General features: G+C 37.0%; 1 protein-coding gene across 1 annotated transcript in view; it reads left to right on the forward strand.

The window, feature by feature from the left end:
* Positions 1–27,162, forward strand: part of AK9 (adenylate kinase 9) — a 110,142-nt gene that overhangs the window by 24,785 nt on the left and 58,195 nt on the right. Inside the window, exons 10-17 of the mRNA XM_057737677.1 lie at positions 2,223–2,362; positions 2,443–2,623; positions 6,428–6,572; positions 13,105–13,188; positions 14,643–14,791; positions 19,103–19,259; positions 22,575–22,689; positions 25,848–25,924. Coding sequence (XP_057593660.1) covers positions 2,223–2,362; positions 2,443–2,623; positions 6,428–6,572; positions 13,105–13,188; positions 14,643–14,791; positions 19,103–19,259; positions 22,575–22,689; positions 25,848–25,924 — 1,048 coding nt within the window. The remainder of the gene's footprint in view (positions 1–2,222; positions 2,363–2,442; positions 2,624–6,427; positions 6,573–13,104; positions 13,189–14,642; positions 14,792–19,102; positions 19,260–22,574; positions 22,690–25,847; positions 25,925–27,162) is intronic.

Below are 27,162 nucleotides of genomic sequence, written 5' to 3' on the forward strand. Positions count from 1 at the left end.
TGTGGTGGGAGGAAGGCTGGCACCCAGCGCGACAGAAGGTAAGAGCATTGGTTTTCAAATCCGACAGATAGGGATTTGAATTCCAAATCTATAGCCTGCCAGATCTGTGATTTTTCATAGCCGTCTCCTTTATTCAGTTGTTAAAAAAGAGATAACGATCCCTACCTGAAGTGTTAGTATAAGCATTAAATGAATTGATGTTTGTAAAGTACCTAGAACCAATGGTAATATCCGAAATTCAAAGCTGTATCGCAGGGGCAGGGCTGGCTTCCTGGGGCAGTGGTCTGTGCAGTCACGCAGAACCAGGTGCAGCATTAGTTTACTGCTCTGCTGTTGGGTCTTGAACTCCTTGGTAACTTTAGAACAAGGGCCCTGCATTTGCATTTTAGTCCAGGACTGGCCAATGAGAAGATGCTGGGGGAGAGGGGAAGCGAGGGTGGACCACATTCACCCAATCACAGCAGAGCTGGCTGTAGAGCTAAAGTACCTCTGCTGGGTCAGGCAATAACTATTTAGTTGCTGGATCATGAAAGGGCCCAGAGGTTCTTCAGCGAGAGCCCCAGGTGGGAGGGGAGCTTGAGTGTTAGTGGCTCTTGCTGCCAACTTTCTTGTGCCTGCCCCTCATCTTGACTGTGTCTGGGATCCCTCTCACAAGATCCTCTGGTTCAGTCTCTCCAGAAAGTAAGCCTCCAGTCTTCTGCTTGAGGTCTTCCGGAGAGATGGTGGCTGACTGAATGAAATAGGGCACCCCTCTGGCCGCTAGCACCTCCTCTTAAAGACTCTCAGCCAATCCTGTCTTCCGTTCTCCTTTCCTCCCCTTCAGAGGTACCTGCAGTCAGGTCCTCTGCCTCTCTTGGACTGTGCGGTGACTTGATTTGCTTCTTGCTGTCCTCACCCCACCCACACCCATCTCTGCCACCACAGACACGGAGCTTTCACTTTCCTCTGACTTCAGCTCTTGCCCATCTGCCTTCTAGTTTACAAAAGTGCATAGCCACGGCTGCTCAGCTGTCAGCTCCTCTGGTCTCTTCTCCCAGTCTCTGTGTCCTCGTGAGTTCTTTTTTCATTCCTCTGCTGTGATTTTTGCAAGGTTTTAGGAAAACAAACACAAATATATGCGTTGTCTGCCTTGTTTAACCAGAGGCAGTCCTGATCATTTTAAAGACTGTGATATCAAACTTATTTGAAGGCTCATCTTCTCATTGCCCCTCAGCCCCCACTAGATATGTGGCCCCAGGGGCTCAAAGTCTAGACAGGAACATGGTCTGCTATTCAAACACTTTCCCCAAGTTTGGACAGGAAATAGGGATGAGAAGGAAAGAGTGCCGGCTTCCTGACTTAACTGGGTCCGTTTCAGTCCCTAGCTTATTGTCTGTAGACTCATAGAGAAGGGTGGTAGCCCAGTGTGCCCTGCCAACAAGTTCTCAGTCTCATGCAGCTCCCCTAAGCATTGACAGTTTCCTTCCCATTTAGCTTCTTCCAGCCGTCAGGTGGGGACATCCATGCAGCACCCCCACAATGGGCTTGCCTCTCTGCTCTCTGATGCTGCATCGGTGCGGGCAAGACCAGAGCTTCCATTCTCATCTGTCCTCTACAGTCAGCAACACATGTGAGATCCACATCTGAGGTCGGGAGGAAGCCAACCTGGACCTGTCCCACTAGCAGTTGCCCACCATGCCAACTCCCTCCAGTTCTCTCATCCCTGCCAAGGTAGCCCGAGGACAGTGACCCTCTTAGCAGTCTGCAGTCAGTAAAGAAGTGTTCTTAGCTTCTCTGGAGATGACAAACAGAGGATTGCTGAGGGAGACTTTACATTTAAGAAGAATGAAAGAGCTAAGTCAAATCTGCATATAATGTCTTACTATTTTAAAACTTTGGTAAATTAACTAAGAATCTGGTAGGTTTTTAAACCTTTTCAATAAGAATTTTTCAGAATTTGTTTCCTGAGACGGATAATAGAGAACACTTTATCCGCTTTATACTCATTTATCCTTCAAGAGATGATGCTCAGTAAAATTTATACAAGATCTTAAAAGAGAAATGAAAACTATTTGTCTTATTAAATTTTGGACAAGTGCAGAATGGTTGCAATTAAGAAAAAAACCCAAATTTCCTTTCTAAATTGTTTCTTAAATAGTAGAGCATGATCAAATAAGAAATGAAATAATGATGTGAATTTCAGCAAAACTTTTGCCCACATTTTTAATGTTTGTTATTAACAGGATGAGCTGTTCCGTACTCTGGCAGCTTATAAACTTATTGCACCAAGATATAGATGGCAGAGAAGCAGATGGGGACGTACATGTCCTGTGACTTTAAAAGAAGGTAACATTTTTCAAGGATTGCCAGATTTTTCTGTAAGGTAAGTAGGATTTTCAGAATTTAATTTTAAAACTTGCCCATACCTCTTTTCACTTGTTTATGATAATCGCATATTTTAAGTTTTCTAGGTAAAATGTACTGTCTTTCATCAGAAGAAGCATTAAAAGCATTTTTATTGAACCCACGTCCCTATCTTCTTCCACCTATGCCAGCACCACCATTTAAAGTATTCATATTTGGACCTCAATCTTCAGGGAAAACAACACTTAGCAATTTGCTTGCAAAACATTACAAAGGAAAGGTAACTACTTAGCTAGCTAGCTAGCTGGCTTTCTACCTGTCTGTACTTGATTATACTCTGTGGGATTTTAGGACTTTTGGTTTTGTACTCAGTTTTCTTTCTTTCCTTTTTTTTTTCACCCCCCCCCCCCAAACTCTAGCTTCAATAATTCATTCTTCTGATGCACGCTGATAGGTGTTTCTCTCTCAATCTCTCTCTCTCTCTTTTGTTTTGGTGTTTGTTTGTTTGTTTTTGTTGTTTTGTTTTGTTTTGTTTTTTGCCACACTGCATGGCTCATGGGATCTTAGTTCCCTGACCAGGGATCAAACCTGGGCCTTCGGCAGTGAAAGCACAGAGTCCTAACCACTGGACTTCCAGGGAATTCCCTGTACTCAGTTTTCTTAATTTTATACTGTCAGTTGGGTAATCATTCCACCTGGCTTGGAGTGGGGAAGGCATCCTCCCTGCTGCTTTAGTGCATAGCCATTCCTTGCTTCCTGAAAGTCCCCAGATTTGACTGTATGTCCTGCAGACTGTGGGTGGCAACCCATTACCTTTCTTGGTTTCACTCATCTCCTGTTCTCTGGGTTACAACCCTCCTGGCCCACACACTCATTCCCGTCATAATTCTAGGTGATTTCACTGTCTCCAAGGATGACCCTCCCAACACCTTGACCTGTCAGTTCCTTGACCCCGCCCCCCAGTGGTCTTATTCTCCACTCTCAGTACATGAAGAGAACTTACTTTTAGCTTAGACCAGAGTGATAGCAGTAGGGGTGGTAAGAAGTGGGCAGATTGGGGACATAATTTGAAGACAGAGCCAAAGCATTTGAAAAGGGATTGGCATGTAGAGGAATTCTACGAAGGCCAGGGTGGAGTGTGAAAGGAGGAATGGCAGGTGGAGATGGCTGAAGACGCAGTCAGACAGTGCAGGCCCTGGGAAGGAGTTTGAATTTATTCCAAATGCTATTGAATTCTTTTAAACACAGGGGTAACTTTTCCTACTTGTTTTTAACTTTTTTATTGTAAAATATGACAAACATACAGAGAAGTGACGCTCATTGAAATATTGTGAAACAACCCCCCATATAACCACCACTGAGGTCAGATACGGAACCCCAGCACCCCAGAAGCCACCTCATGCCTCTTTCTAATATCAGTCCTCTTCCTCCTTCCGCAAAGGGAACCACTGCCCTGAACTTCTGTACTTTTCTTTTACGGTTTTACCACGTAAGCGCACATTCAAATACCATAGGTTAGTTTTGCATATTTTTTTAACTTTATGGGCTTAAAACATTTTCTGTTTTTTGTGTCTGGCTTTTTTCATTTACCCTTATAATTGTGATATTTATGCATGTGATTAAGTATAGCTATAGCTTATTTTTATTGTTTTATTGTATTCTATTGATTGGATTACATTATGATTTATTATCCAACTGAGTGCTAACAGAACTGAGGTTGATTCCAGTTTGGGGAATTGTGAATAATATTGCTCTTGGCATTATCAACACGTATAGATAATGCCAAACTGTTTTTGAGACTACTTCTACCAATTTACTACCCTATCAGCAGCGTATGAGAGTTCCACATTCCTGCCAACTTTTGTTATGGTCAGTCTTTCTAATTTTAGGCATCCTAGTGGGTGTATCTCACTGTGGTTTTAATTTGCATTTCCCTGATGACTAATGAGGTTCAACATTTTTTCATATGTTATTCACATATTCTCTTTTTGAAGTGTTTGTTCACTTTCTTCAAGCCTCTTGCCCATTTTTAACTTTTTTTCCATAAATTCTTGGTAGGAATTTTTTATGTTGTCTATATACAAATTTTTTTATTATAAACATTATGAATATTTTCTACCACTCTGTGGTTTGCAATTTCACTTTTTAAATGAAAAATGCATCATACTATATTCATTTAAAGTAAGTCATTAAGTCCTGCCTATACTAAAGAGGGAATTAGGCTTCACCTTCTGAAGAAAGGAGTATTAAAGCATTTGTGGACATGTTTTAAAATCATCGCAGTATGTGTCAGACAAGAGAATTATAATTTTAAAACGTAAAGAATTTTTACAAATCAGTATGACAAGCCCCAATGGAAAATGATAGCAAACGGGAAATTCACAAAATAATTAATTGATCCAAATAGCCATTACACATGAGGAAAGGGATATCACCTTGATAACCAGGAAGAGGCCAAAAAGCCCAGAGATATGTTATGTCACTCTCACTGTTGAAAAATCATATTAACACCCAACATTGATATGTGGTTAGGATTGGGAAAGTACATTCTCATACAGTGGTGGTAAGAGTATAACCATTAGGGATAGCGATTGGAAATATATATAATAGCCTAAAATCTGTTCCTATCCATTGAACTATAGATTTTTCCTGAAGAAACTATCAAAGATATATACATAACTATGTTCTTCATAACCTAGTTTTGATAGCAAAATCATGTATATCTAAATATATATTATTGGTGTTTTAGTCAAATGTTAAGTTGTAATATATTCATCTAATACAGTACTGTGCTTCCGTGAAAAAATGATGGTGTGGAGGTATTCTTATTGGCATGGAATAAAGTAATATAAGCATGTTGAAGGAAAAGCAAAATGGAATCTAGAAGTATGGAAATATTATTTAAATTTAAAAGGCATATAGAAATCTAACATCCCAACATTCAGAATTCAGTATATTATCTACCTAACAAAGGACTTATATTCAAAATACGTGTAGAATTCTAACCTAATTTTTAAATAGGCAGAAGTTAAACATATGCTTAAAAACATATGGGTAAGTGAATGACCGATAAGCTCATAAAAAGAAGCTCAAAATTGTTAGTGATTAGGGAAATGTAAATTTAAACTGCAGTGAGATTTCACACCAACTAGGTGGCTAAAATATAAAAGATTCACAAAACCAAGTGTTGGTGATGAGGAATAACTGAAATTTTCATACTTTGCTGCTAGGAAAATAGTTTTAACCACTTTGGAAACAGTTTGGTGGTTTATTATAAAGTCAAACATACACTTATATGACCCAGTAATTCTACTCCTCGGAGTTTATCCAACAGAAATGAAAACATATACCCCAAAAGACTTTCTCTCAAATGTTCATGGCCACTTTATTTATAATAGCCCAAACTGGAAACAACCCAAATGTCCATGATGAATGGATTAAAAACTGAGGTATATTCATAGAATGATACTACTCAAAAGTGGAAAGGAGTAGATTACTGAGATGTACAGGTACTCTGGTGAATCTCAAAAGCATTATACTAAGGGAGAAAAGCTTGGGAAAGATTATATACTGTATGGTTCTGTTTATATGAAATTCTAGAAAAGACAAAACTAATCTATATAGGGAGGGTGGGAGGGAGGCTCAAGAGGGAGGGGATATGGGGGTATATGTATAAATACAGCTGATTCACTTTGGTGTACAACAGAAACTGGCACAACAGTGTAAAGCAATTATGCTCCAATAAAGATCTGAAAGAAAAAAAAAAAAGGTAATCTATAGTGACAGAAAACAAAGTGGCTGCTAAGGGCCAGGAACTGACTATAAAAGAGGATGAGGGAACTTTTTGATATAAATGTTCTATGTTTTGATTGTGGTGGTTGTTACATATATATTTGTATGTGTACTGAATTCCTTTGAAAGCAAGTACTCAAAAATCACTGAATTCTGAAAATAACATACCTCAAGCCGTATTAAGGTTTTTGAGATAGATAGGTATAGCTACAGAAATAGATGTAGATGAGCAATGTGCTTAATATTCAGAGTAACTCGTGCTTATGTTGGTTTTCTCAAATACCCTTTGCAGGTAGTTGACTACGATAAACTTGTTCAACCACGTTTTGATAAAGCCCTTGAAATGTTGACCAGAAACACTATAGCTGAGGCCACTGAAGCAGCCATCAAAGTTGTCAAAGAACGGCTTCTCTCAGAACTACAAGCTAAAAAGCAAGGTGAACTGTCTTTTTAAAAGATGTGTTTTAAGCTTAGGTCAGCAGTTAAGCTTGGCTACCTGAGGGCATGGACTTGGTTTGCTTGTCTTGATATCCCTGGCACCTTGCACATCGCATCCTCTTCATAAGTGGTTGAAGAAATGAATACACACAAACCTGAATCACACACAGAGTAAAAGATTTCAATTCTGGATGTCTTAGGAAAGGAATCAGAAAGAGCTCCCAAATGTAGATTTCTTTACTTTTATACATCTGCTTGCTGGACAGAGACTGTGCAGAATTTACACCTTTATTTACACGAATCGTGATGACAACCCTTCACCTGGCTCACGGAATTTGTGCTGCTGCTGCCGCTGTTGTTTTAGGCTTGTATGTCAGCCTTGATTGTAATTAAATGCTTCTATTTGGGGAACATTAATTTCAAATTCAAAAAGTGATGAAACAGTGAAACTGGAAGGAGACTCGATGATCCATCAACACAATTCTGTAACTTTACAGATGAGGAAACAGAAGCCTAGGAGATTAAATGGCTTCCCGAAATTCACTCAGCTGGTGGCATAGTGGAGACTTGAACTCTTGTTTCCAAAGTCCCAGTGTTCTTTCTCTTGGCCATTCTGCCTCTTCCTGACTCTCCTTATCATATTATTTTAGAGTAGACAGAGTGTTAGGGTTTGAGGAGGGGGCCCAGTTTCTGGTTTCCTCCAAGAAAAATGAGAGTTTTTATGGCTACTTTTGAAACTCATTGATTGTTTTTGGTAGAATTTATATCTAGAGTTGGCACTCTTGTGACTAGTCACATTAGAATACAGGAAAGTAGTTTAAATATCTCTTCTTGATGGAATAGCTTCAGGGCAGCACTTCCTATGCACTATGTGGGATCTTCCTCACATTCAAAGATCTGGATCTAAAACTTGAGATTTGCTCCAGCTAATTTTAGACTAGATTTAACCACCACTGTTTGGATTTCCCAGAAGCTGTGGCAGTGTCCTGTCATACTATAACCATCCTACTATATAATCATCCTACTATAACCTACTATACTCTACTATAATCATCACTGCTTCAATTTCAAATATTCTTTTCCTAATAAAAATTTCCTCATTACAGAAGAAGTCATAGCTACGTTAGTTGAGCATTTACTGTATGTTGAGGCTATGCTAGATGCATTACATGTATTGTTCTATCTAATCCTCATAATAGAACTGTGAAGTAGGTTGTTTTTGTATGAAATGTCAGCAGAATCACAGAGGGAAGGATTTCTTAAATAAATATGTCTAGACTAGGACGGCAAACTCAGTTGCCAAGAGGGGCCAGACAGGTAACGTAAATTAAGTAGCTCATGGACAAGCCTTGTTTGCACCTTAAAAATAAAGTAATAACATTATAACCTCCTGTAACCATATGGGTAAGGGAGGTATTTGTATCTCTGTTTTTAGTGGATGAAGAAATTAAGGCCCAGAGGGGTTATATAACTTGACCACAGTTGACAGGCAGCACGTGATGAGAATTGAAATCAATGTCTGCGTTCTTATCTCCTGTGTCTCTCAAGTGATCACAGAAAACTGGAAAAAGCATATGGAAGGAAACGTCATTCATACTTACTCCCTAGAGATATCCACTGATAAGAATGTGATGCATTCATTCTTCACCCCTCTCTTTTTTCTATTCATATTTGTAATGATTAATTATGATGCTATGGCATGTGCAAAATTCCATTATCTCATTTTAAAATAATGCTTCTTTCTGATTAATATGTAATTATTGTAGTGAATTTTGTGTTAGAGATCTAAATTCATTTTTTTCCAAATGGTGAGGTAATTTTACAAATAACACTTACTGAATTATCCATAATTTTACTGGATATTTGAAATGGCAACTTAATATTAAGTTTGTGTGTATGTAAACTTCTGAACTTTCTGTGGTATTGATCTTTATATTACAGCCTTTAATGCAAAATGTAATTATTAAAACTTTACGATGCATTTTAAATTCAGTAATGCAAGTTCCTCCTCAAAACATTTTGTTTAAAAATTATTCCTGAGTGTCCTTTCATTTATCTATAAAATGAGTACTTACTGGGTGCCAGGAGCTGTACTAGGCTTTGGGGTGCTTGTAGGATTTTGTCAAGTTTTACGACAAATCCTAGTTGAGAGGATTGTGTTAACATTATACAACACATTGGTGAGAATTCACACCTTTGCTCTTACTCTCATGCAGACAAATGAAATTCCATTTTTTGGCCTAATATTTGTATCCTTCCTTAATATTTTATAACTTTTTTTCATGTATTGTCAACATTTTTCTTAATAAGTTTATTTCTAGAAATTGTGTCATTTTGTTCCTAATAAATGGGATTATTTTTCTATTACATTTTCCAAGTAATTACCTGTAGGTTAGAAAACTGTTTGATCTTTATTTGTAGCTATCCACCTTACTAAACTTACTTCCTAGTTTTGGTAGATTTTTAGCTGAGTCTTGAGTTTTGCAGATAGCCAGTCGTATCATTTGAAAAGAAGCATAGTTTCAACTCCTTTTTTCCCAATATTTATGCTTCTTTTCCTGTAGGCCAGCAGTTCTGTAAGGATGTTAATAGTGGCAGTGGTAGGGGGCCTCATCAAAGGGATTCTTGCCAATGTTTCTTCATGATATTATTATGTAATTTTACCCAGAATGGATATTAAACATTATCAAATGCCTTCTCAGAGTCTATCAAGATGATCATAAAATGTTTAATCCTTTGACCTGATTTGACCAATTATACAAGTATATTTTCCAACACTAAGCCATTCTTGTATTTCTGATATAAATCTTGCTTGGTCATGGTGTGTTATTCTTATAAAATATTTTTTTTCTTTTGGCTGTTAATCTAGGATTTTTTTTTTAATCCTTGTAAGTATGATTCATTTATAGTTTTTTTGTGTGTGTTCTATTTGTTAGAATTTGCTATCAGGGTCTCATTAACTTTTTATGTATACTGGGAAGCTTGCCATCATTTTCTATGCTTGAAACTATTCAAATATCAAGATTACTTCTTACATGGCAGTACTGAGCTTTTGCTAGACAAGAACACATTTTTTGCCTAATAAGTCTGCCTCTCTCCTTTCTCATTAGTCTATAAACAAGTAAGAGAGTCCAACCTGGTGCCTAAGAGATTACAAAAAACATCAAAAAGACCAGCATTGAAATAACATGCCATTCAAATGATCATCTAGATGATAAAGAATGAATTTATGTGTCAAAATTAAGACCAAAATTAAAAAAACATACTCTTGGACAACTCACAAACTAAAGCCTGAGAAGTATTGACCCAGACTACTAAGATGGCTTGTTATTCAATCCATTTGAGCCTGCACAAAATGCATTTATTAATTCATTCAAAAATGAATTCTTTAATTCCTTCAACAAACACTTGAGTACCCTCTTGTATTAGACATGACTCTAGGCACGGAGCTACAGAGGTGAAAAAGACACTTGAAGCTCCTATCCTTGAGGTGGTTACATTTTAATGGGGGATAGAGAGGGAAAAATTGAACAGATAGAAAAAATATATAACATAGTAATGGGGCAGGTGGTGATCGGGGTAGGGACACTGGAGTGTTAGGATGACCAGCGAAGACCTCGCTGAAGAGCGAACATTTAACTGAAACCTGGACGGAGAGAGGAAGCTAGCAGGGCTCCTGAAGGATGAACAGTGATCTGTAATGTTTCTCAGAGTTTGTAGTGATTCCTTTCACATCAAATTGTGGCATGATATCACAGATTTTACAGCTTTCCACAGATCTCCTTTTCTCACCGGAATATAGAAATAGATGATATTTCTCATATGCTGCAAACCTAAGTGTCTTTTCTTTTTCAGAGTGACTAATTATTCCAAATCTGACAGTAAGGTTAACCCTTGTTAAAACTTCAAAAATTGGAATTTTTTTGCTAGGGATTTTACTCTGATATATTTTTAAGAAATTTTGTCAGTGGAGAATATTGAGGTTTTTGAACATAGAAAATTATATAATAATACAGAGGATAACAGCCAATGCAGAACAGGCTTCCTGTGTGCTAAGTTCATTGTTTACACCCATTACCTCATTTAATGTTGCAGCTATGTTTTTGGTTTAATGATCCTCATTTTGCCCAGTAGCAACTGAGACAGGGAGATCAAATGATTCACCAAAGCCACACTGACTGAGTCAGAACTCACATGCCCAAGGCTGTCTACCTACCCCAGCTACCTTTTGCTAACACAGCCAATTACTATCTTTCAGCCCAGTCAACTTCAAAAGACTCTGGAAGAGAAGTTGAAAGGAAGGAGAATGAGTTCCCAACTGATGCATATAAAAGCACAGAAGAGTTTCAGCCGTCACTTGACGAAGATGGTAAAGAAAATGCTGCTTAAAAAAAAGTGTTGCTAATATTATTAGCCAGATCTTCCCTAATATAAACAGATTAGCTGATAAAGCGCGTTATTCCTTCACTGCAGTGTTTGCCCTTGAATCCCAAAGAGAAAGCTCTTTAGAGGACAATGAAGAAGCCAAAATGAAGTCAGATGGTAAAGATGGTAACAAAATGAGCTGCTAATGCCATGCTTGTGGCTCTTATTTCCATTTATTTCATATTTTATCGTGTTCATATTGAAGCTTAAAATCACCCTCCCCCCACCCTCAAATTGGAAGCGTTAGGAGAAAAAGAGTTCGCTTCTCTCTTACAGATTTAAACTGAGCAGCTGTTGAACAGAAATAGATTTACTAGAATGAAAACAAAAACAGAACCCAGCAAGTCTAATACAGTTAGAACGCCCCCCAAATTTTTTTGCATGTTTCCAAACATGACACAGTCATTATCATACAGTAATAAATTCTTTCTTAAAAGCTCTCTGCTTCCTTTAATGCGTTGGAATCAGAGCATAATAAACCCAGAGTTGCAGCTGTGAAATGTTATCATTTAGTGCTATTTACCCTTATAAAACTTTTCCATTTATATTTTAACATAATCAAGAGCATACAATGTAAACTATTTTTATTTTTTTATTTATGATGTTACATTTAATTGTATAATTTCATTAGAAAATATTTTAACCCTCATTTAAAATTACTGCACAATTTCTCTATAGATAATAGTTTTAACTAGTTCATTACGTTGAAAACTTAAATTTTTTTTTGCTGCTACAAATAATGCTCCAATGAGTTTTTTTCCAATGAATTTGTTACATAAAGTTTTGTCTACATGTTGACATAAACGGAGTCACTAGTTTGATGAGTATGAAGCTACAGACAGAGTCAAATTGCTTTGCATAAAGTTTTTCCAAATTATTTTCCCATCAGGAATATGCAAACTCAGTATTTTCTCTTTTTAAATATTATTTTAATTTTTATTTGACTATCTCTGAAGTTTAGTATTTTAATATTGTGTTAGCCACTTATATTTCTTCTTTTCTGAGGTGACCATTTTTGTCTTCTGCCCATTTTTCTAAATTATTGCAACAGTTATATGGTTTCTATATAGATTTTCTATATTAGTAACTGGTTTTTCATATTTTTTTCCAAATTGGGTGGCTTGTCTTTTACCTTGATATTTTTGAAGTAGAGGAATTTTTCACATTTTCACAGTCAAATCATTACTTTCCCTTTATTGATTTCTTCCATTTACTTTCAGGCTTAAAAAGTCTTCCTCTCAACCAGAGACTTAATATACACTTATTTCCTTTCTTTTAATTGGCCCAACCTTTTTGTATTTAGTTTTTAATTGCATCTATAATTTATCGTGTTGTATAATGTGGGGCTGATCTTTCTTATTTGGTTCCTCCTCCTGATTCAGATAGATGTGTCTTTGCCTTGTGTCATTTCAAGCTGAGTAGGAGTTGAACTGGGCACTGTCAGAAACAAGTGTAACCCTCCTCCTCCCCCAGCACGTGCACACGCATGCACACACACGCGCTCACACACGTACACACACATGCTCACACACGTACACACACGCACACAAACACACACTTCACAGAAGGACCCAGACATTAAAACTTCGGCCAAGTGGCAACTGGGAAGCCCATCTCTGCTTCTGCAGAGTTCCCATCACCAATCCATACACAAAGAGAGCCCCTCCCTTGTACTCTCTTTTCCCTCTTTGGGGGAAGCTGTCCAAGGTAGAAGCAGTCATCAGTGCTTCTACCCACTGCTGGAGGGATGCCAATGCTGCCAGGGTACCCTGGCACCCTCTCTCCCCCATGTGTCTGAGATAAGCACAGCCTTTACCTCTTGGAGCCAAGACTCTGTTAGTTACTTCAGGAAGGGAAAATTTGATTCGTTTTTTCAATATACATCCATTGGCATTATATGAAATAGAAATTACTCTTGGTTTTGTCACAGGTTAGGTCATCTTTATTTTCTACAGCTGATAGATATGTTTACCTATCTGATATTTTCATTTTTTAAGAAATTGGGAACATGAGTCCTGGGTCCCTGGGCCCATACCACAATCTTCTTTGGGAACCACCTACAATTTGAATACTCTTCTTTATGCATTAACAGAGTTTTATTCACAGATGAAAAAGAAACAAGTGAAATGTCTACAGTTCAAAGAAGTCAACAAGACTCTAGTCAAGATCTACAGTTGGATTCAAAAAGAGGTAAATTAATATTTGGGTAATTTGATTCTCTTAGACTGTGGATCTAAAAATCACAAATAGTTCCTTCAGAATTTTGAAGGAGAAATGTGTGTGTGTGTGTTTTAAAGTATTATTAATATCCACTTCCTCTTATCTTAAAGGCTCCTATAATATGAACAGCTGGACATGCAGGGGCACAGAAAAAAGAACATGTGATGTTTTTGTGAACAAGAATATTGAGAAGATAGGGGATCTATCTGTTGTGTTATTCCTGGCATGTGGCCACCGTAATAATGCACAAGATGGCTGCTAGTGTGCCAGCCATTATATCAGTGTGTGGGAAGAGGGAAAAGGCAAGGGACAAAAAGCTGGCACTCCATCCAGTCGAGTTATCCCTCTTTAAAGAGAAAACAAGATGACTCACCCCCCAAAAATTCTTCTTGCGTCTTATCTACCAGCCATCCAAACTATGAGGAAAGTCAGGAAATGTAGTGTTTTTAGCTAGACACATTGCTGACCCTAACAAAAGCAGGGTTCTGTTACTAACGAAAAGGAGACTGGATACTGAGTAGACAACTAACATCTTCTGGCATATTTAGTATCTATGCCTGGCTATTTCTGCTTCTTCATGTCCTCTTTCCCAGGCTATCGAAAGATCTTGGGTTCTTGCCTATCCCACTCTGGCTATCCAGGAACTGCTGGCTCTCTCTATGTCTGAGAGCAGACTTCTCACATCACAACAGGGAGGGCAGCAGGCAGCTGCTCTTCCAAGGTCCTTTGGGGCTTTTCTGGGCAAGGATCAATTGGGCTCTGGCAGGAGACCCTGATAGATGGAGCCTTGGGGCAGCTCAGGAGGCACTATTGGAAAGTCAGGGGTAGAGGAGTCTGGTGGAGCTGCCAATCTCATGTCCCATTAGAGGAGTGGATGAACGTTTACATCATGGTGCAGCCTGTGAGCCAGCTTAGCTGTGGAAGGAAACATTCAGCACACAATGAGGCAAGAATCAAGTCTAACACTTGAGAAACCAGCCTATGCCACCTTTTCTTCCATCCCTTCCAGCTTGCCTACCTCCTGTCCTCTTAATTGTCCCGTGTAGTCTCATGCTTATGATTGGAAGTATTCATTTTGCTTTTCTGACTCATTACCTAGATGTCTGTGTTTTAGCTTGACCCCTGGAAGCCTTTGGTTGTTACCTCTTTTCCCTGGCTTCCTGAGCTTTGACTCCTGCCTCACATGACTTTTTTCTTGCCTCATTCACTTTCATTCTGATCCACTGGCTTTAAGCCACTGCTCTGTTATTTTGTGATTCTTGACTTATTTCCTCCATAGTCCATTTCTCCCTTTTACTGGCATGTGCTGCAGTAACACAAAGAGTACTTCCTTGGGTTAGGTATTTACAGTCATGCTCTATTGCAAATAGCATGGTTTACTAAAATTGTTAATGGTATTAACTTACTGATTTATTTTGCTTTAGATGTAATAGAGTATGCAATGGAAGAGGTAACTGCAGATCATCCAGAAGTTATTTCCATAATAAATGAGACAGTAAAAATGGCAAAGGATGTGAACTTTGAACAGCCACATGAAAAAATTGCCGAGATCTTAGATGAAGTTCTCCAAGAGGTAAGAAATCCAGGCTGTTTATTTTTATATTGATTTCAGAGTAACTGAGAATATCTTAACCTAGTATATGTATGATTATTTTAGAATCCCATATGACAGTGTTGAAATCTGTAGCCTTCAAATTCATGTGCATTTTACAGTCAACATGGTTATGTGTGTAATGTACCCCAGAGAACACTTGCTTATAAATTTTCAATAATTATCAACAATTATGCAATGTAATTTCATAGCTTTGATGTTTATTCTTCATCAACTTTTATTGTCTTTAATTCAGTCTGGTTGGTTAAAAGATGGTGCATATGAAGCAAGTACCAAAGTTAGATTTTTCATCTATGAGCCAGTTACTTGTAAACCAAGACAAATTTTGCTTCATAGCCAGCTAATTTCATCCAACCACCTTGAACATGTGTTCTTGGGGGAGATGGATGGGCACACCACTGATTTTCCAATCTAAGGGGAAAATAAAGCCTAGGTGCTATGTCCTACGCATAGCAAATCAGAAGGCTTTTAAAGACCATGTGGATCTGTTTTGTACAGAGACGTTGGGTAAACATTCAGAACAAAAAGAGAACAAATCAGTTTTGGTCTTTCAATGAAATTCTGTATTTCTCTGTAATTTGAAAATGATGCAATTTAAAATCATGAGAAGAAAAAAATGTTCTCTGAGAGTATAGAACCACTCTGTAACACATTAGGTGAAATACTCGAGCCCCAGGCTATACACAAGGCAAGTTGTTATCCCTCTCTGAGCTTCCCAAAGAGTTCTTTCAACTTCTATATCTCTTCAGGTTTTTCTGTCATCCATTTATTCCTTCAGAAACATTCTGAGCACCTACTGTGCTAGAGCCTGGGGAAGCAAAGATGAATTAAACACAGCTCTTTCCATTAAGGATCTATTAGTCAGGGAGGGAAGGCTGATATAGAATCCAGTAATTAACTATCATGTGCCTAAGTGGCAAATAGATATGTACAAGGTATAGGAATGTCATGAAGGTCACGACTATCATCTCTTCCTGGGAGGTGAGACAGAGCATCCCAAAAGAGGCGACATCCAAGCCAGGGATGTCTTCAGCAGTGTGAGTGTCCCATCCTTGCCCTTCACTAATAATTTGCTCCATTCTTTCCAGAGTTTATTCTGGAGGATACAAATCTACAGGGAGTTCTACTAAAACACTTCTCATGTAGGAATATGAGTAGTGTCGGTAGATGGCAAACTGTGACTCTGGGATTGTGGGGGAGTTTAAATCATGTGAGACTTTAACATCAAAGCTCGTATCAGATTGTCTTTTTCAAGAGAACAGAGATCAATGCAGGACACTGTTCTACCTGCCATCAGTTTCCATGATCTGTGAGTAGGAAACCTATTTTTAAAAAGTAGATCATTACTAATTTCTTACATGTAAAGACAAAATCTTATTAAGATATCTTTCTCAAATTAGTTTATAGTTTTGATGCAATTCTAATAAAAGCATCAATATGTTTTTGGAAACTGACAAATGACTCTAAAATTTATTTGGAAGAACCAAAAGTTGAGACTTAGTAAGAATAGTTTGGCAAAGTATAACAGAGAGAGACTTGCTCTACCAGCTAGTGAAATGTGATGTTACAGTGGTATGTAAGCCTGATAATCATACAAGAACTAGTAGAACCACAGAGAAGGCACAGAAACAGACCTCAGTATAGACAAAAACTGAGTGTACACTAAGGTTCACATCACAACCCAAAAGGAAAGGAAGAATTATTTAATAGTGTTGATAAAATTAACTGGTGCGGAAAAAAATTTAGATTCTCACCTTATATCAAAATAAATTTCATATGAATAGTTAAATGTAAAAATGGCATGTTTTTAACTAGACGAAAGTGTGGTGACATTGAAATGATCTTGAAATGGTCAAGTACTCTAGGCACAAACGTCATGGAAGAACTCTTAGAGCAAAATCTCAGTGGAGAGGCTACTTAACAATAATTCCCTTTCATTAAAAAAAAAAAAAACCATGAAAATCAAAATTTTAAAGCAGACGTCAAACTGGGGAAAGTATTTATAATAAATATGACACATTATTTCCTTATTATAAAGATTTCTTACAAATCAATGAAAATCTAATACCAATATAAAAACAAAGATGTAAACAGATTATTTTATCAAAGAAGAAATACAAATGGCTAATTGAAAAATTTTAATGTTCGTGTCAATAAAAATATGAAAAAAAGAGAGAAACTTTCTTACCTGTCAAATTGGCAAAACTTTTTAAAACTTATAACAGTCCATACTAGTGAGGCTGTAATGATATCATCACATGGAGTGAAAAGTGTTATAATTGTTACAAAAGCAACAGTGACAATGTGTATACAAAGCCTTTAAAATGTTCATTCCTTTTTTCTTTTTGACCTAGAAACACTTTTTCTAGGAATCTATCCTAAAGAAATATATACTTGGACTGAAGATTTATATATGCAGATGTCCCTCACATCATCACAATGTTATAATAAAATTATAAGTTATATAAATGTTTAACGTTAAGAGGATGATTAAACAAATTAGGGTTTATTCATTTGATTAAATACTATGAAGCCATTAAATTTTTTTCAAAAATGTTTAATGAGATAGGGAAACTATAAAGTATTTGTTGATGTTTTAATTTTCATATCTTTGAAACTTGGACAGTAGAATTTTTTATTAATTATTTATATTTTCCCCACTTTTATTGATATATAATTGACATATAACATTGTATTAGTTTAAAATGTGCAACATAATGGTTTGATATATGTATATATTGCAAAATGATTACTGCAGTAAATTTAGTTAACATTGGTCACCTCACATAGTTACGTGTGTGTGTGTGTGTGTGTGGGTGGGTGTGTGGTGAGAACTTTTAAGATCTACTCTCCTAGCAACTTGCAAATATACAATACAGTATTACTAACTGTAGTCAGCGTGCTGTACATTACATCCCCGGGACTTATTTTTCTTATAAATGGATGTGTGTACCTTCCAACCACCTTTACCCATTTCCCCACCTCCACCCCGTCTCTGGCAACCACCAATCTGTGCTCTGTTTCTGTGAATTTGCTTTTTCTAGATTCCACAAATAAGTGAGATCATATAATATTTGTCTTTTTCTAATTTATTTCGCTTATGCTTCTTCATTATAGCTTTTTCCCCTTAATTCCCTTATGTGAAACATTTCAAAGTGTTTAAAATTCTTTTTTTCAAAGTACTCTTCATTCAGATGGAAATTCAAAAAGCAGGTAATCTTTAAAAAAAAAAAAAAATCAGCCGGTATTTTTTTTAATTTAATTTAATTTATTTATTTATCTTTTTATTTTATTTTATTTTATTTTTGGGTCTTTGTTGCTGTGCACGGGCTTTTCTCTAGTTGTGGTGTGCAAAAGCTACTCTTCGTTGCAATGCTCGGGCTTCTCAGTGTGGTGGTCTCTCTTGTTGTGAAACACGGGCTCTAGGCGCACAGGCCTCAGTAGTTGCAGCACATGGGCTCAGTAGTTGTGGCTCATGGACTCTAGAGCACAGGCTTAGTAGTTGTGGTGCCCGGGCTTAGTTACTCTGAGGCATGTGGGATCTTCCCGGACCAGGGCTGGAACCCATGTTCCCTGCCTTGGCAGGTGGGTTCTTAACCACTGTGCCACCATGGAAGTCTCAAAAAGCAGGTAATCTTAAATTCTGCATAGGCCAGAGGGTTACAACAGTCCTCTTCAGATTTCTTCCCCTTTGACTTCTAATATTCTGTGATTTCCTGATGGCACACAAACTTGTTTAAAACCTTCAGAATTGATGTATTCACAGATCCACATCACTAATCTCCATACTTGTGTTGAAGTTATTATTATTGGGTGGTGGGTAGAAGCCCTTCACACTGAAGGCTGAAAAGCAAAAGAAAAGTGAACAGCATTGTCACTAAAAAGGCAAACTGGGCTAGGACCTTGCTACTCAAAAAGACTGGACCAGGGACCATTGTCACCTGGGAGCATGTTAGAAATACAGATTCTTGGGCCCTGCCCTAGACCTTCTGAATCAGGATCTGGATTCTGTAATATCAAATAACATATAGTAAGCGTGTATTGTTATATTTATTTAAGAAAGGCTTTTGCGTCCTGGTCTTAATTTTTTAAACTTATAGCTTTATTGCTTTAAAGTTTTTCTTTTAAAATTAAGTGGCTCTTTTTTTTTTTCTTCTGAAAGCCAGAAAAACTCAAGAGATACTTGATTAAGGTCCACAAAAGTGATCTATCGAGGTAGCATCCTTGACTTGGGTAGCTATGATGGTAATTTCAGTGTATCATTTTTTACAGGTAGCTGAAGAAAACAAGAATAGGTTTTACGGTGCCCCAAAGTATGGAGGATGGATACTGGACAACTGCCCTATTATGAAAGAACTGTGGATGGTCTTAGTCGACAAAGGAATTCTACCCGATTTAGTCATCTGTTTATCAGACACAGGAAACAATGGTTGGTAAATATTTATCATGTCAATTTAAAGTGAAGTTTTTATTGCTGATAATATTTTAGTTAAAATATAGAATGGAAAACTCTCCACCTTCCCTAAGTACAAAAAGCACCCCAGCAGTCCCTTCATGACCTAGAGGTACACAAAAGGAGGCCTCCACCTACTGAGTAGGTGGCACAGATGGTGTGCTGAATCACTGGATGTTCCAGCAAGCCCCTTATTTCTCTTTCATTAATTTTTATTGGAGTATAGTTGCTTTACAATGTTGCGTTAGTTTCTGCTGTACAGCAGAGTGAATCAGTTATACGTATACATATACCCACTCTTCTTTAGATTTCCATCCCATTTAGGTCACCCCAGAGCACTGAGTAGAGTTCCCTGTGCTATACAGCAGTGGTCCCCAAGCTTTTTGGCACCAGGGAGCGGTTTCATGGAAGGCAATTTTTCCATGGATGGGGGGAGGGTGGGGGTGTGGTTCAGGCAGTAATGCAAGTGATGGGGAGCGATGGGGAGCAGCAGTTGAAGTTTTACTTGCTTGCCGCTCACCTCCTGCTGTGCAGCCTGGTTCCTAAAAGGCCGTGGACCAGTACTGGGGGTTGGGGACCCCTACTATACAGTAGGTTCTCATTAGTTATCTATTGTATACACAGTAGTGTATATATGTCAATTCCAATCTCCCAGTTCATGCCACCATCCCCTTTCCCCCCTTGGTAACCATAAGTTTGTTGTCTACATCTGTGACTCTATTTCTGCCTTGCAAACTGGTTCATCTGTACAATTTTTCTAGATTCCATATACAAGCAATATTATGCGATATTTCTTTTTCTCTCACTGACTTACTTCACTCTGTATGACAATCTCTAGGTCCATCCACAATTCCCAGCAGACTCTTATTATTATTCTTTGGGGCTGAGAATTTAACACCCCGCATCCCAGTCAGCAATATAACTTCTAAATGAAAAATATATAAGGCTGAGGGCAAAACTATCTATTAGTCCTTTTTCCCCTCAAATGGGAAATACTAAGTGCATAAAGATAGCAGAACTAAATTTTAATTTTTCTGTCACTTTGTATAAAGCTACGGTAATCAAAACAGTATGGTAGTACCAGAAAAACAGACACATAGACCAATGGAACAGAACAGAGAGCCCGCAAAGAAACTCACACATATACAGTCAACTAATCTTTGAGGAGGGGACCAAGAATATTGTCATTTTGCCTCTTAAGGAAATATATTTGAAAAGAGAATTTCCAGGGGGGAGAATATATTATACTACTACTTTTTATGTTTTAGTTATTTATGGCATGCCAATATATTCCTTTTAAAAAGAATCTAAGATGGTCTCTTAAAGAATCTGGGCTCTATTTAGATAAATGCTTAAAGGAAAATATATTGGGTGGGCCAGAAAGTGCCGTCAGTTTTTTAAGTAAAAATAAAAGACATTTTTCATTTTCACCAAGAACTTTATTGAACAATGTATTCACCCTTTTGTTCCTTTACCTTGGGCCATTTTTCAGGCAACTTCATAATTCCATCTTCCCAAAAGTTTTTATCTTTTTGAGCAAAGAACTGTTCCAGGTACCTTTCACAGTCCTTCAGGGAATTGAAATCTTTTCCATTAAGAAAGTTTTGTAAAGACTGAAATTAAGTGAAAATCCAAAGGTGCGATATCTGGCAAATACAGCAGATGAATCAGAACTTCCCAGCTAAGCTGTAACAGTTTTTGCCTGGTCATCAAAGAAACATGTGGTCTTGCATTATCCTGATGGAAGTTTATGCGTTTTCTGTTGACTAATTGTGGGTGTTTTTCATCGTGCCACTTTCAGTTGGTCTAACTGGGAGCAGTACTTGTTGGAATTAATTGCTTGGTTTTCTGGAAGGAGCTCATAATAGAGGACTCCCTTCCAATCCCACCGTATAAACAACATCACCTTCTTTGGATGGAAACCAGCTCTTGGTGTGGGTGGTTGTGGTTCATTTCACTTGCCCCACGATCTCTTCTGTTTCACATTGTTGTACAGTATCCACTTTTCATCACCCATCACAATTTGTTTTAAAAATGGAATGTTTTCATTTCATTTTAGTAGAGAATCACATACAGAAATATCATCAAGAATTTTTTCACTTAACTTATGTGGAACCCAAATATCAAGGCGGTTCACATGACTAAGCTGGAGCAAATGATTTTCAGTGCTTGATCTGGATATTTTGAGTATGTCAGCCATCTCCCGTGGGGTATAACATTAATTGTTCTCAATTATTGTTTCGATTTGATCACTATCAATTTCAACTGGTCTACCTGACCATGGAGCATTGTCCAGAGAGAAATCTCCAGCACGAAACTTCGCAAACCACTTTTGACACATTTGATCAGTCACAACACGTTCTCCATACATTGCACAAATCTTTTTTTGCATTTCAGTTGCATTTTTACCTTTCTTGAAATAATAAAGCATAATATGCTGAAAATGTTGCTTTTTTTCTTCCATCTTCAATATTAAAATGGCTACACAGAAATTCACCAATTTTGATAAATCTTTTTTTAAATGCATGCTGATGTGACAGCTGTCACATAAAATCTAACCAAATTGTTTGAATGAAGTTAAAGACAACTAAGTGTTCATATGTACAATGGAATATTACTCAGCCATAAAAAGGAATGAAATTGAGTTATTTGTAGTGAGATGGATGGACCTAGAGTCTGTCATACAGAGGAAAGTAAGCCAGAAAGAGAAAAACAAATACCGTATGCTTACTCATATATATGGAATCTAAAAAAATGGTACCAATGAACCCAGTGACAGGGCAAGAATAAAGATGCAGATGCAGAGAATGGACTGGAAAACATGGGGTTGGGGGGCCAGGGGTGAAGGGGAAGCTGGGAGGAAGTGAGAGAGTAGCATTGACATGTATACACTACCAAATGTAAAATAGATAGCTAGTGGGAAGCAGCTGCATAACACAGAGAGATCAACTTGATGATGGGTGATGACTTAGAGGGCTGGGACAGGGAGGGTGGGAGGGAGTCCAGGGAGGGAGGGAATATGGGGATATGTGTATAAATACAGCTGATTCATTTCATTGTACTGCAGAAACTGGCACAACAGTGTAAAGCAATTATATTCCAATAAGGGCTTAAAAAAAAAGACAACTAAGTGCTACTAGAGCAGTCTTACGGAAAAAACTAAATAAACCTTTTGGCCCACCCAATATTTGGATGTAGACAGAAATAACTTTTCATTGTTAATTTCCAAAATATTTCACTATATTTTATAGAGCTTCAAAATTAATATTATTCTCTTTATCTGTATTTCAGGAAAATATTTATTTAATAGACTGTATTTGGAGAATAAACAAGAAATTGACTCTAAGATTTTAGGAAGATTATTAGATGAACTACTAATGAAAAGAAATGAGGAAGAAGCAGCAAGGTAAAATCCGCCTGTCGCAGTATTAGATTAATTAACCTCTTATAGCTGTTAAATATCTACTTACAATTTATATTTATGAAACATCTTTAACTTCAAAATAATGGCCTACTAACTAGATCCAATTCTAATTCTAAGAAAAACAGTAATTTCACAAATACTTCCAGAATCTCTAAAGTGCAGAACTGTGGATATTTTCACAGTCCCAAATCAGACATTCTAAGCCAAATGTCTACTTTCCAAAGACACTGTGAAAATTGAGCACAGGGAAGGTATATTTTTTCTACCATATTTATCTGTGAATTAAACAATTTTTCTGACTAGAATCCACAAATTAAAGAAATAATATAATAAAAAGTGAAAATACACTTGTGTGGTATGACCAAAATCCAAAGCCTTATGAAGTTCTGCATAAGGAAAGAACACGACTAGTTATTTATAATTGACAGATTCAACATCAAGAGCTTATTCTCTAATCTGGGTGCAACGAAGAGCATTTCAAAATGTGGGTGGACTTCCATCTGTTCATGGCTGGAATAGCTAAATTTATCAAGTTCTTCAGACTGGAAAATAAAATATAAAAAGAATAATAATTTTCTAATTGTTCTTCCTTGCTGAAACAAGTTCTTTAGACACTAAAAATTTTAATGTATCCACTGAAATTCCTACTTCTCCAAGTGTTCAAGGCTGAGACATTCAAAACCTAAATTTCTTTATATTAACCCATTAAACCTCCCACTATTGGTGATGGCAATGATAGGAGCTTTCTCACATGTTATTTCCTTCTCCCCTTCAGTTATTAGCAATTTGTGCTGGGACTTAGGAGAGTTCTTTAAACTCTAGAAGTTATGGAGCTGGGAGGTGGGTAATTGCTGGGGGGTGGGAGATGGATAACTGATAACTGTGTGTGAGAGGGTTTTGTTATTTAATGTTCCTTGTTCACTTAAGTTGGCCATTCCTTTATGAACTTAACACAAAACTACATAAAGTATAATTTAGTTAATAAAATTATAGATCATAAAATTGACTAAAAGTATTAAGGCAATAATTACAAACTTATTACATTTACTTTTAGCTTTTAAAAATTCTGTTACAAATGGAGCCACAGTTTGTTAGGATTTAAGGGATTACCTAATTTTTTTCCAGTGTATGAGAAATAGTGAAATATTTAAGCACATATGAGGCTATCAGCATAGCAGTAAAATGAAGTGCATCTGATTTCTAGACTGAAGGTTTGCTACATTTTAAGTAGATAATTTAAAATAAATTTAATCTATAGGGTTTTTTTTAAAGGAAAAAGACATCTTCACTTTCTTCCAACTCAACTTTCACCTCCCTCTTACAGTACTGAATTTTCTGAGCTATCTCTATAATCAATTTTTACTTCTTTTGATTCTAAATTTTTACATCTTTATAAACCTCTTAATGGCAAAGACTTGCCCAGATTGAAGCAGACTTTTCTCCATTTCTCTATGTTGCTTTTTTTCTCATATACTGCAGAAAATGAAATTTAAAACAGTTTTTTTTTTTTTTTTGAAGAAATGGTCAGAGATGCATTTAAAGGCCTTGCAGTTTGCTTGGAAAAGAGATAAAGTTAACAGGATTTAGAATTACATCTTTGGCCAAATATCTACAGACATGCTGATTCTACAGATTTTCCAGCATTCGTTTCCAAATGTGCCAGTTAAATTCAGGATAATTTCTGTTATCACCATTTGTCTTTGACTGTTTATCCAAGTAGTATATAGCAGTCATTAGAAACTGGCAGCAAAATTCCTCCTCCTTCTTGTCTGGTCTCAGAGTCTTAGCAGCAGCATACAGTACCCAGGTTTTGGACCAGGGAAGTCTCGCAAAAGAGCCGTACCTGACTAAGTAGAAGGATTGCCGGTTCACACACAGCCAAGTAGGGAAGGCGTGCAGAAACAATGCTCAGTAGTCTCAAAGGTCTGGGTCACGAACAAAGAGAACTCGAATTACACCAAGACTTCAGTCTGGATTGCAGACTGTATCTAGAATACAGTGAGACAACACCCCCTATTAACAAGAAACATGTTTGTCGGGTGGAGAGGTGTAGTACTATCTTTGAAGAGAATATGTATAAAGATTTGCAATGAAAGGGGGAAAAGGACACAGAAAGAGCACTGACTATGAGAGAATGACCCACCCATAGAACAATCTGAAGAAGACTGCCCCAGAGTGGGCTGCTGAGATGAATGGGCTCTGCTCCACTTAACTGGTCCCCTGTTGGTGAGTACTTGATACAGTTTTTTAATATAATTTTTAAAGATGCAGTCAACATTCTTATACATGTTTCTTTGTGTAGTAGTATGCCAATACCTGAGGGCTAAATTCCTAGATACAGAATTTCTAGGTCAAAGCTATGCATGTTTTAATTTCTAATGAATATTGTCTTTTGCCATTATTTTACTAACTTTCCTTATACCTGTCTTCATCATTAATGCAAGTTTAGTCCTTCGACCCTAATGGAAAACAGATTCCTTCCAGAGATTTGTTTCCCTATCCCAGGTCTCTTTAAATGTCATCATTACTGTATTAAAAAGAAAAAAATTCAGAAAATAATTTTTCTGATTTATAAAGGTAAACTGCAAATTTTCTATTTATTCATACAGAAATTTTTTAAGGTGAAAAAATGTGAAATAAAATTTAAAACTCTCAAAATGCCACCATCCAGAGATAATTACTATTAACAGTTTGATTCATTTTATTCTAGTCTTTTAATCATCATTTATATACATTTTAAATACAAAAGTGAATTTGTATTACGTATAGTTTTATATTATATGTTTTTTCACTTAACTCTATGTTGTGAACATTTCTCATTTAATCAGAGGGAAAATGATACAAATTCTCCCAGCTTGGAGTTAGATAATCCTTTATTAATTTTTCCAGTTTTCCTATTTAATAGCCAAAATTTTAAAAATACAACATTTCAACTTTTCTTACCAAAAAAAACCCAAAAAACAAAAAAATTCTGAAAATTAGCTAGACTCAATATGAGTAAACATTTACATTGTGAAGTAAAAAGGACAATGAATGTTATGAATGACTTTATTTTTACCATTAATAAGCCTTAAATTCTATAATATTGTGAGATATCTGAATTTCCAAAGATAATTAAATTTTGGACCTTTTCATTTCAGAAAAGCCAGAGAAGAGACATTGAGAATAGATGAAGAAAATCGAAAGCTGTTGGAAGATGTGAATGTGAAAGCAAAAGGCAAATACAAGATTATATGATTAATAATGTGCCATTTGGTTTTGTATTGTGACTGCAAACAGCTGCAGTATTTCCAGTGAATTATAGACAGGGGGACCATATTTCCCAATTTGCCCCTGAGAGTCCAGGTTTATGCCCAGGTTCCTGAAGTATTTGTTTGACCCCCTCTCATTCTCTTCATGTTCCAATTTGGGTAATAAACTATATGCTCACAGCAGTAATGGATTCATAGGAAAAGGACTCCTGATACAGATACCCACTCGTCCACCCTGAGAGAGGGGTACACAGCAGGACGCCATGTGCAGCACATCTTAAAATGGTTGCCCTTGTCACTGGTGAGGCGTGGCTGTTGGAATTACTTCTATTTAAAGGATCCTGTAGGAGTTGAGAAAACAGCTAAGCTCTTACTATACCCATTGTCCTTATACTAAAACTTCCATCTCAATTATAGAATAACTTACTCTAAAAGTTTAAGACTGGAGTTTTAAACCTGGGGATGAAATTCAGAGGTCTGTGAATTTGAATGCAGAAATAATTATGACTTTATTTTTTACTAACCCTTAACTGAAATTTAGTATTTTATTCAACTCATAATATAGGCTACAACCCACAATAGTATTAGCAGTACCTTGACTTTGTCACCAGTAGAAACAGATATTTTCATATCCGATTTCAGTTTTAGATATCTTGTTTATGCGTGTCACTATTCCAAAATTATGGTAGTTATTAAACCAGTTGCTAGTTCTTGTTATTTAATGCATTAGCAAAGATGCATGGATTTCCTATAGCACAAACATTTTTTGATATCTTGATAACTGTATTCAGTATAATTGGCTTCTTATGTATTTTGTTTTATGAGATTGAAAGCATTATTCTAAGAAGGGATGCATAAGTTTCACCAGACTGCCAAAGCGGTCCATGGCTCAAAAGAGTGAAGAAAGTCTGTTTCAGGGTTCCATCGCTCTGCAGCCAGCCACCCAGAAACTGTAAAACAACCGCTGTTTTTATTCTGCACACAATTCCGTGGGTCAGGACTTCTGGCAGGGCTTCTCTCTGCTCCCAGAGGACCTTGGTTCTGGCTTTGAGTGTTCACCTTGGATGTGGCTCCACCAGCCCCTGTCAAGCCTTCAGATTGACATCTGCAGCTCTAACTGACATATTCGCTCTGACTTCATGAGAAATCCAGAGCCAGAACCAGCAACTAAGCCACTCCCAAATTCCTGACCCCAGAAATTACA

Source organism: Hippopotamus amphibius, chromosome 6 (genome assembly GCF_030028045.1).
Source record: "Hippopotamus amphibius kiboko isolate mHipAmp2 chromosome 6, mHipAmp2.hap2, whole genome shotgun sequence".
Lineage (NCBI taxonomy): Eukaryota > Metazoa > Chordata > Mammalia > Artiodactyla > Hippopotamidae > Hippopotamus > Hippopotamus amphibius.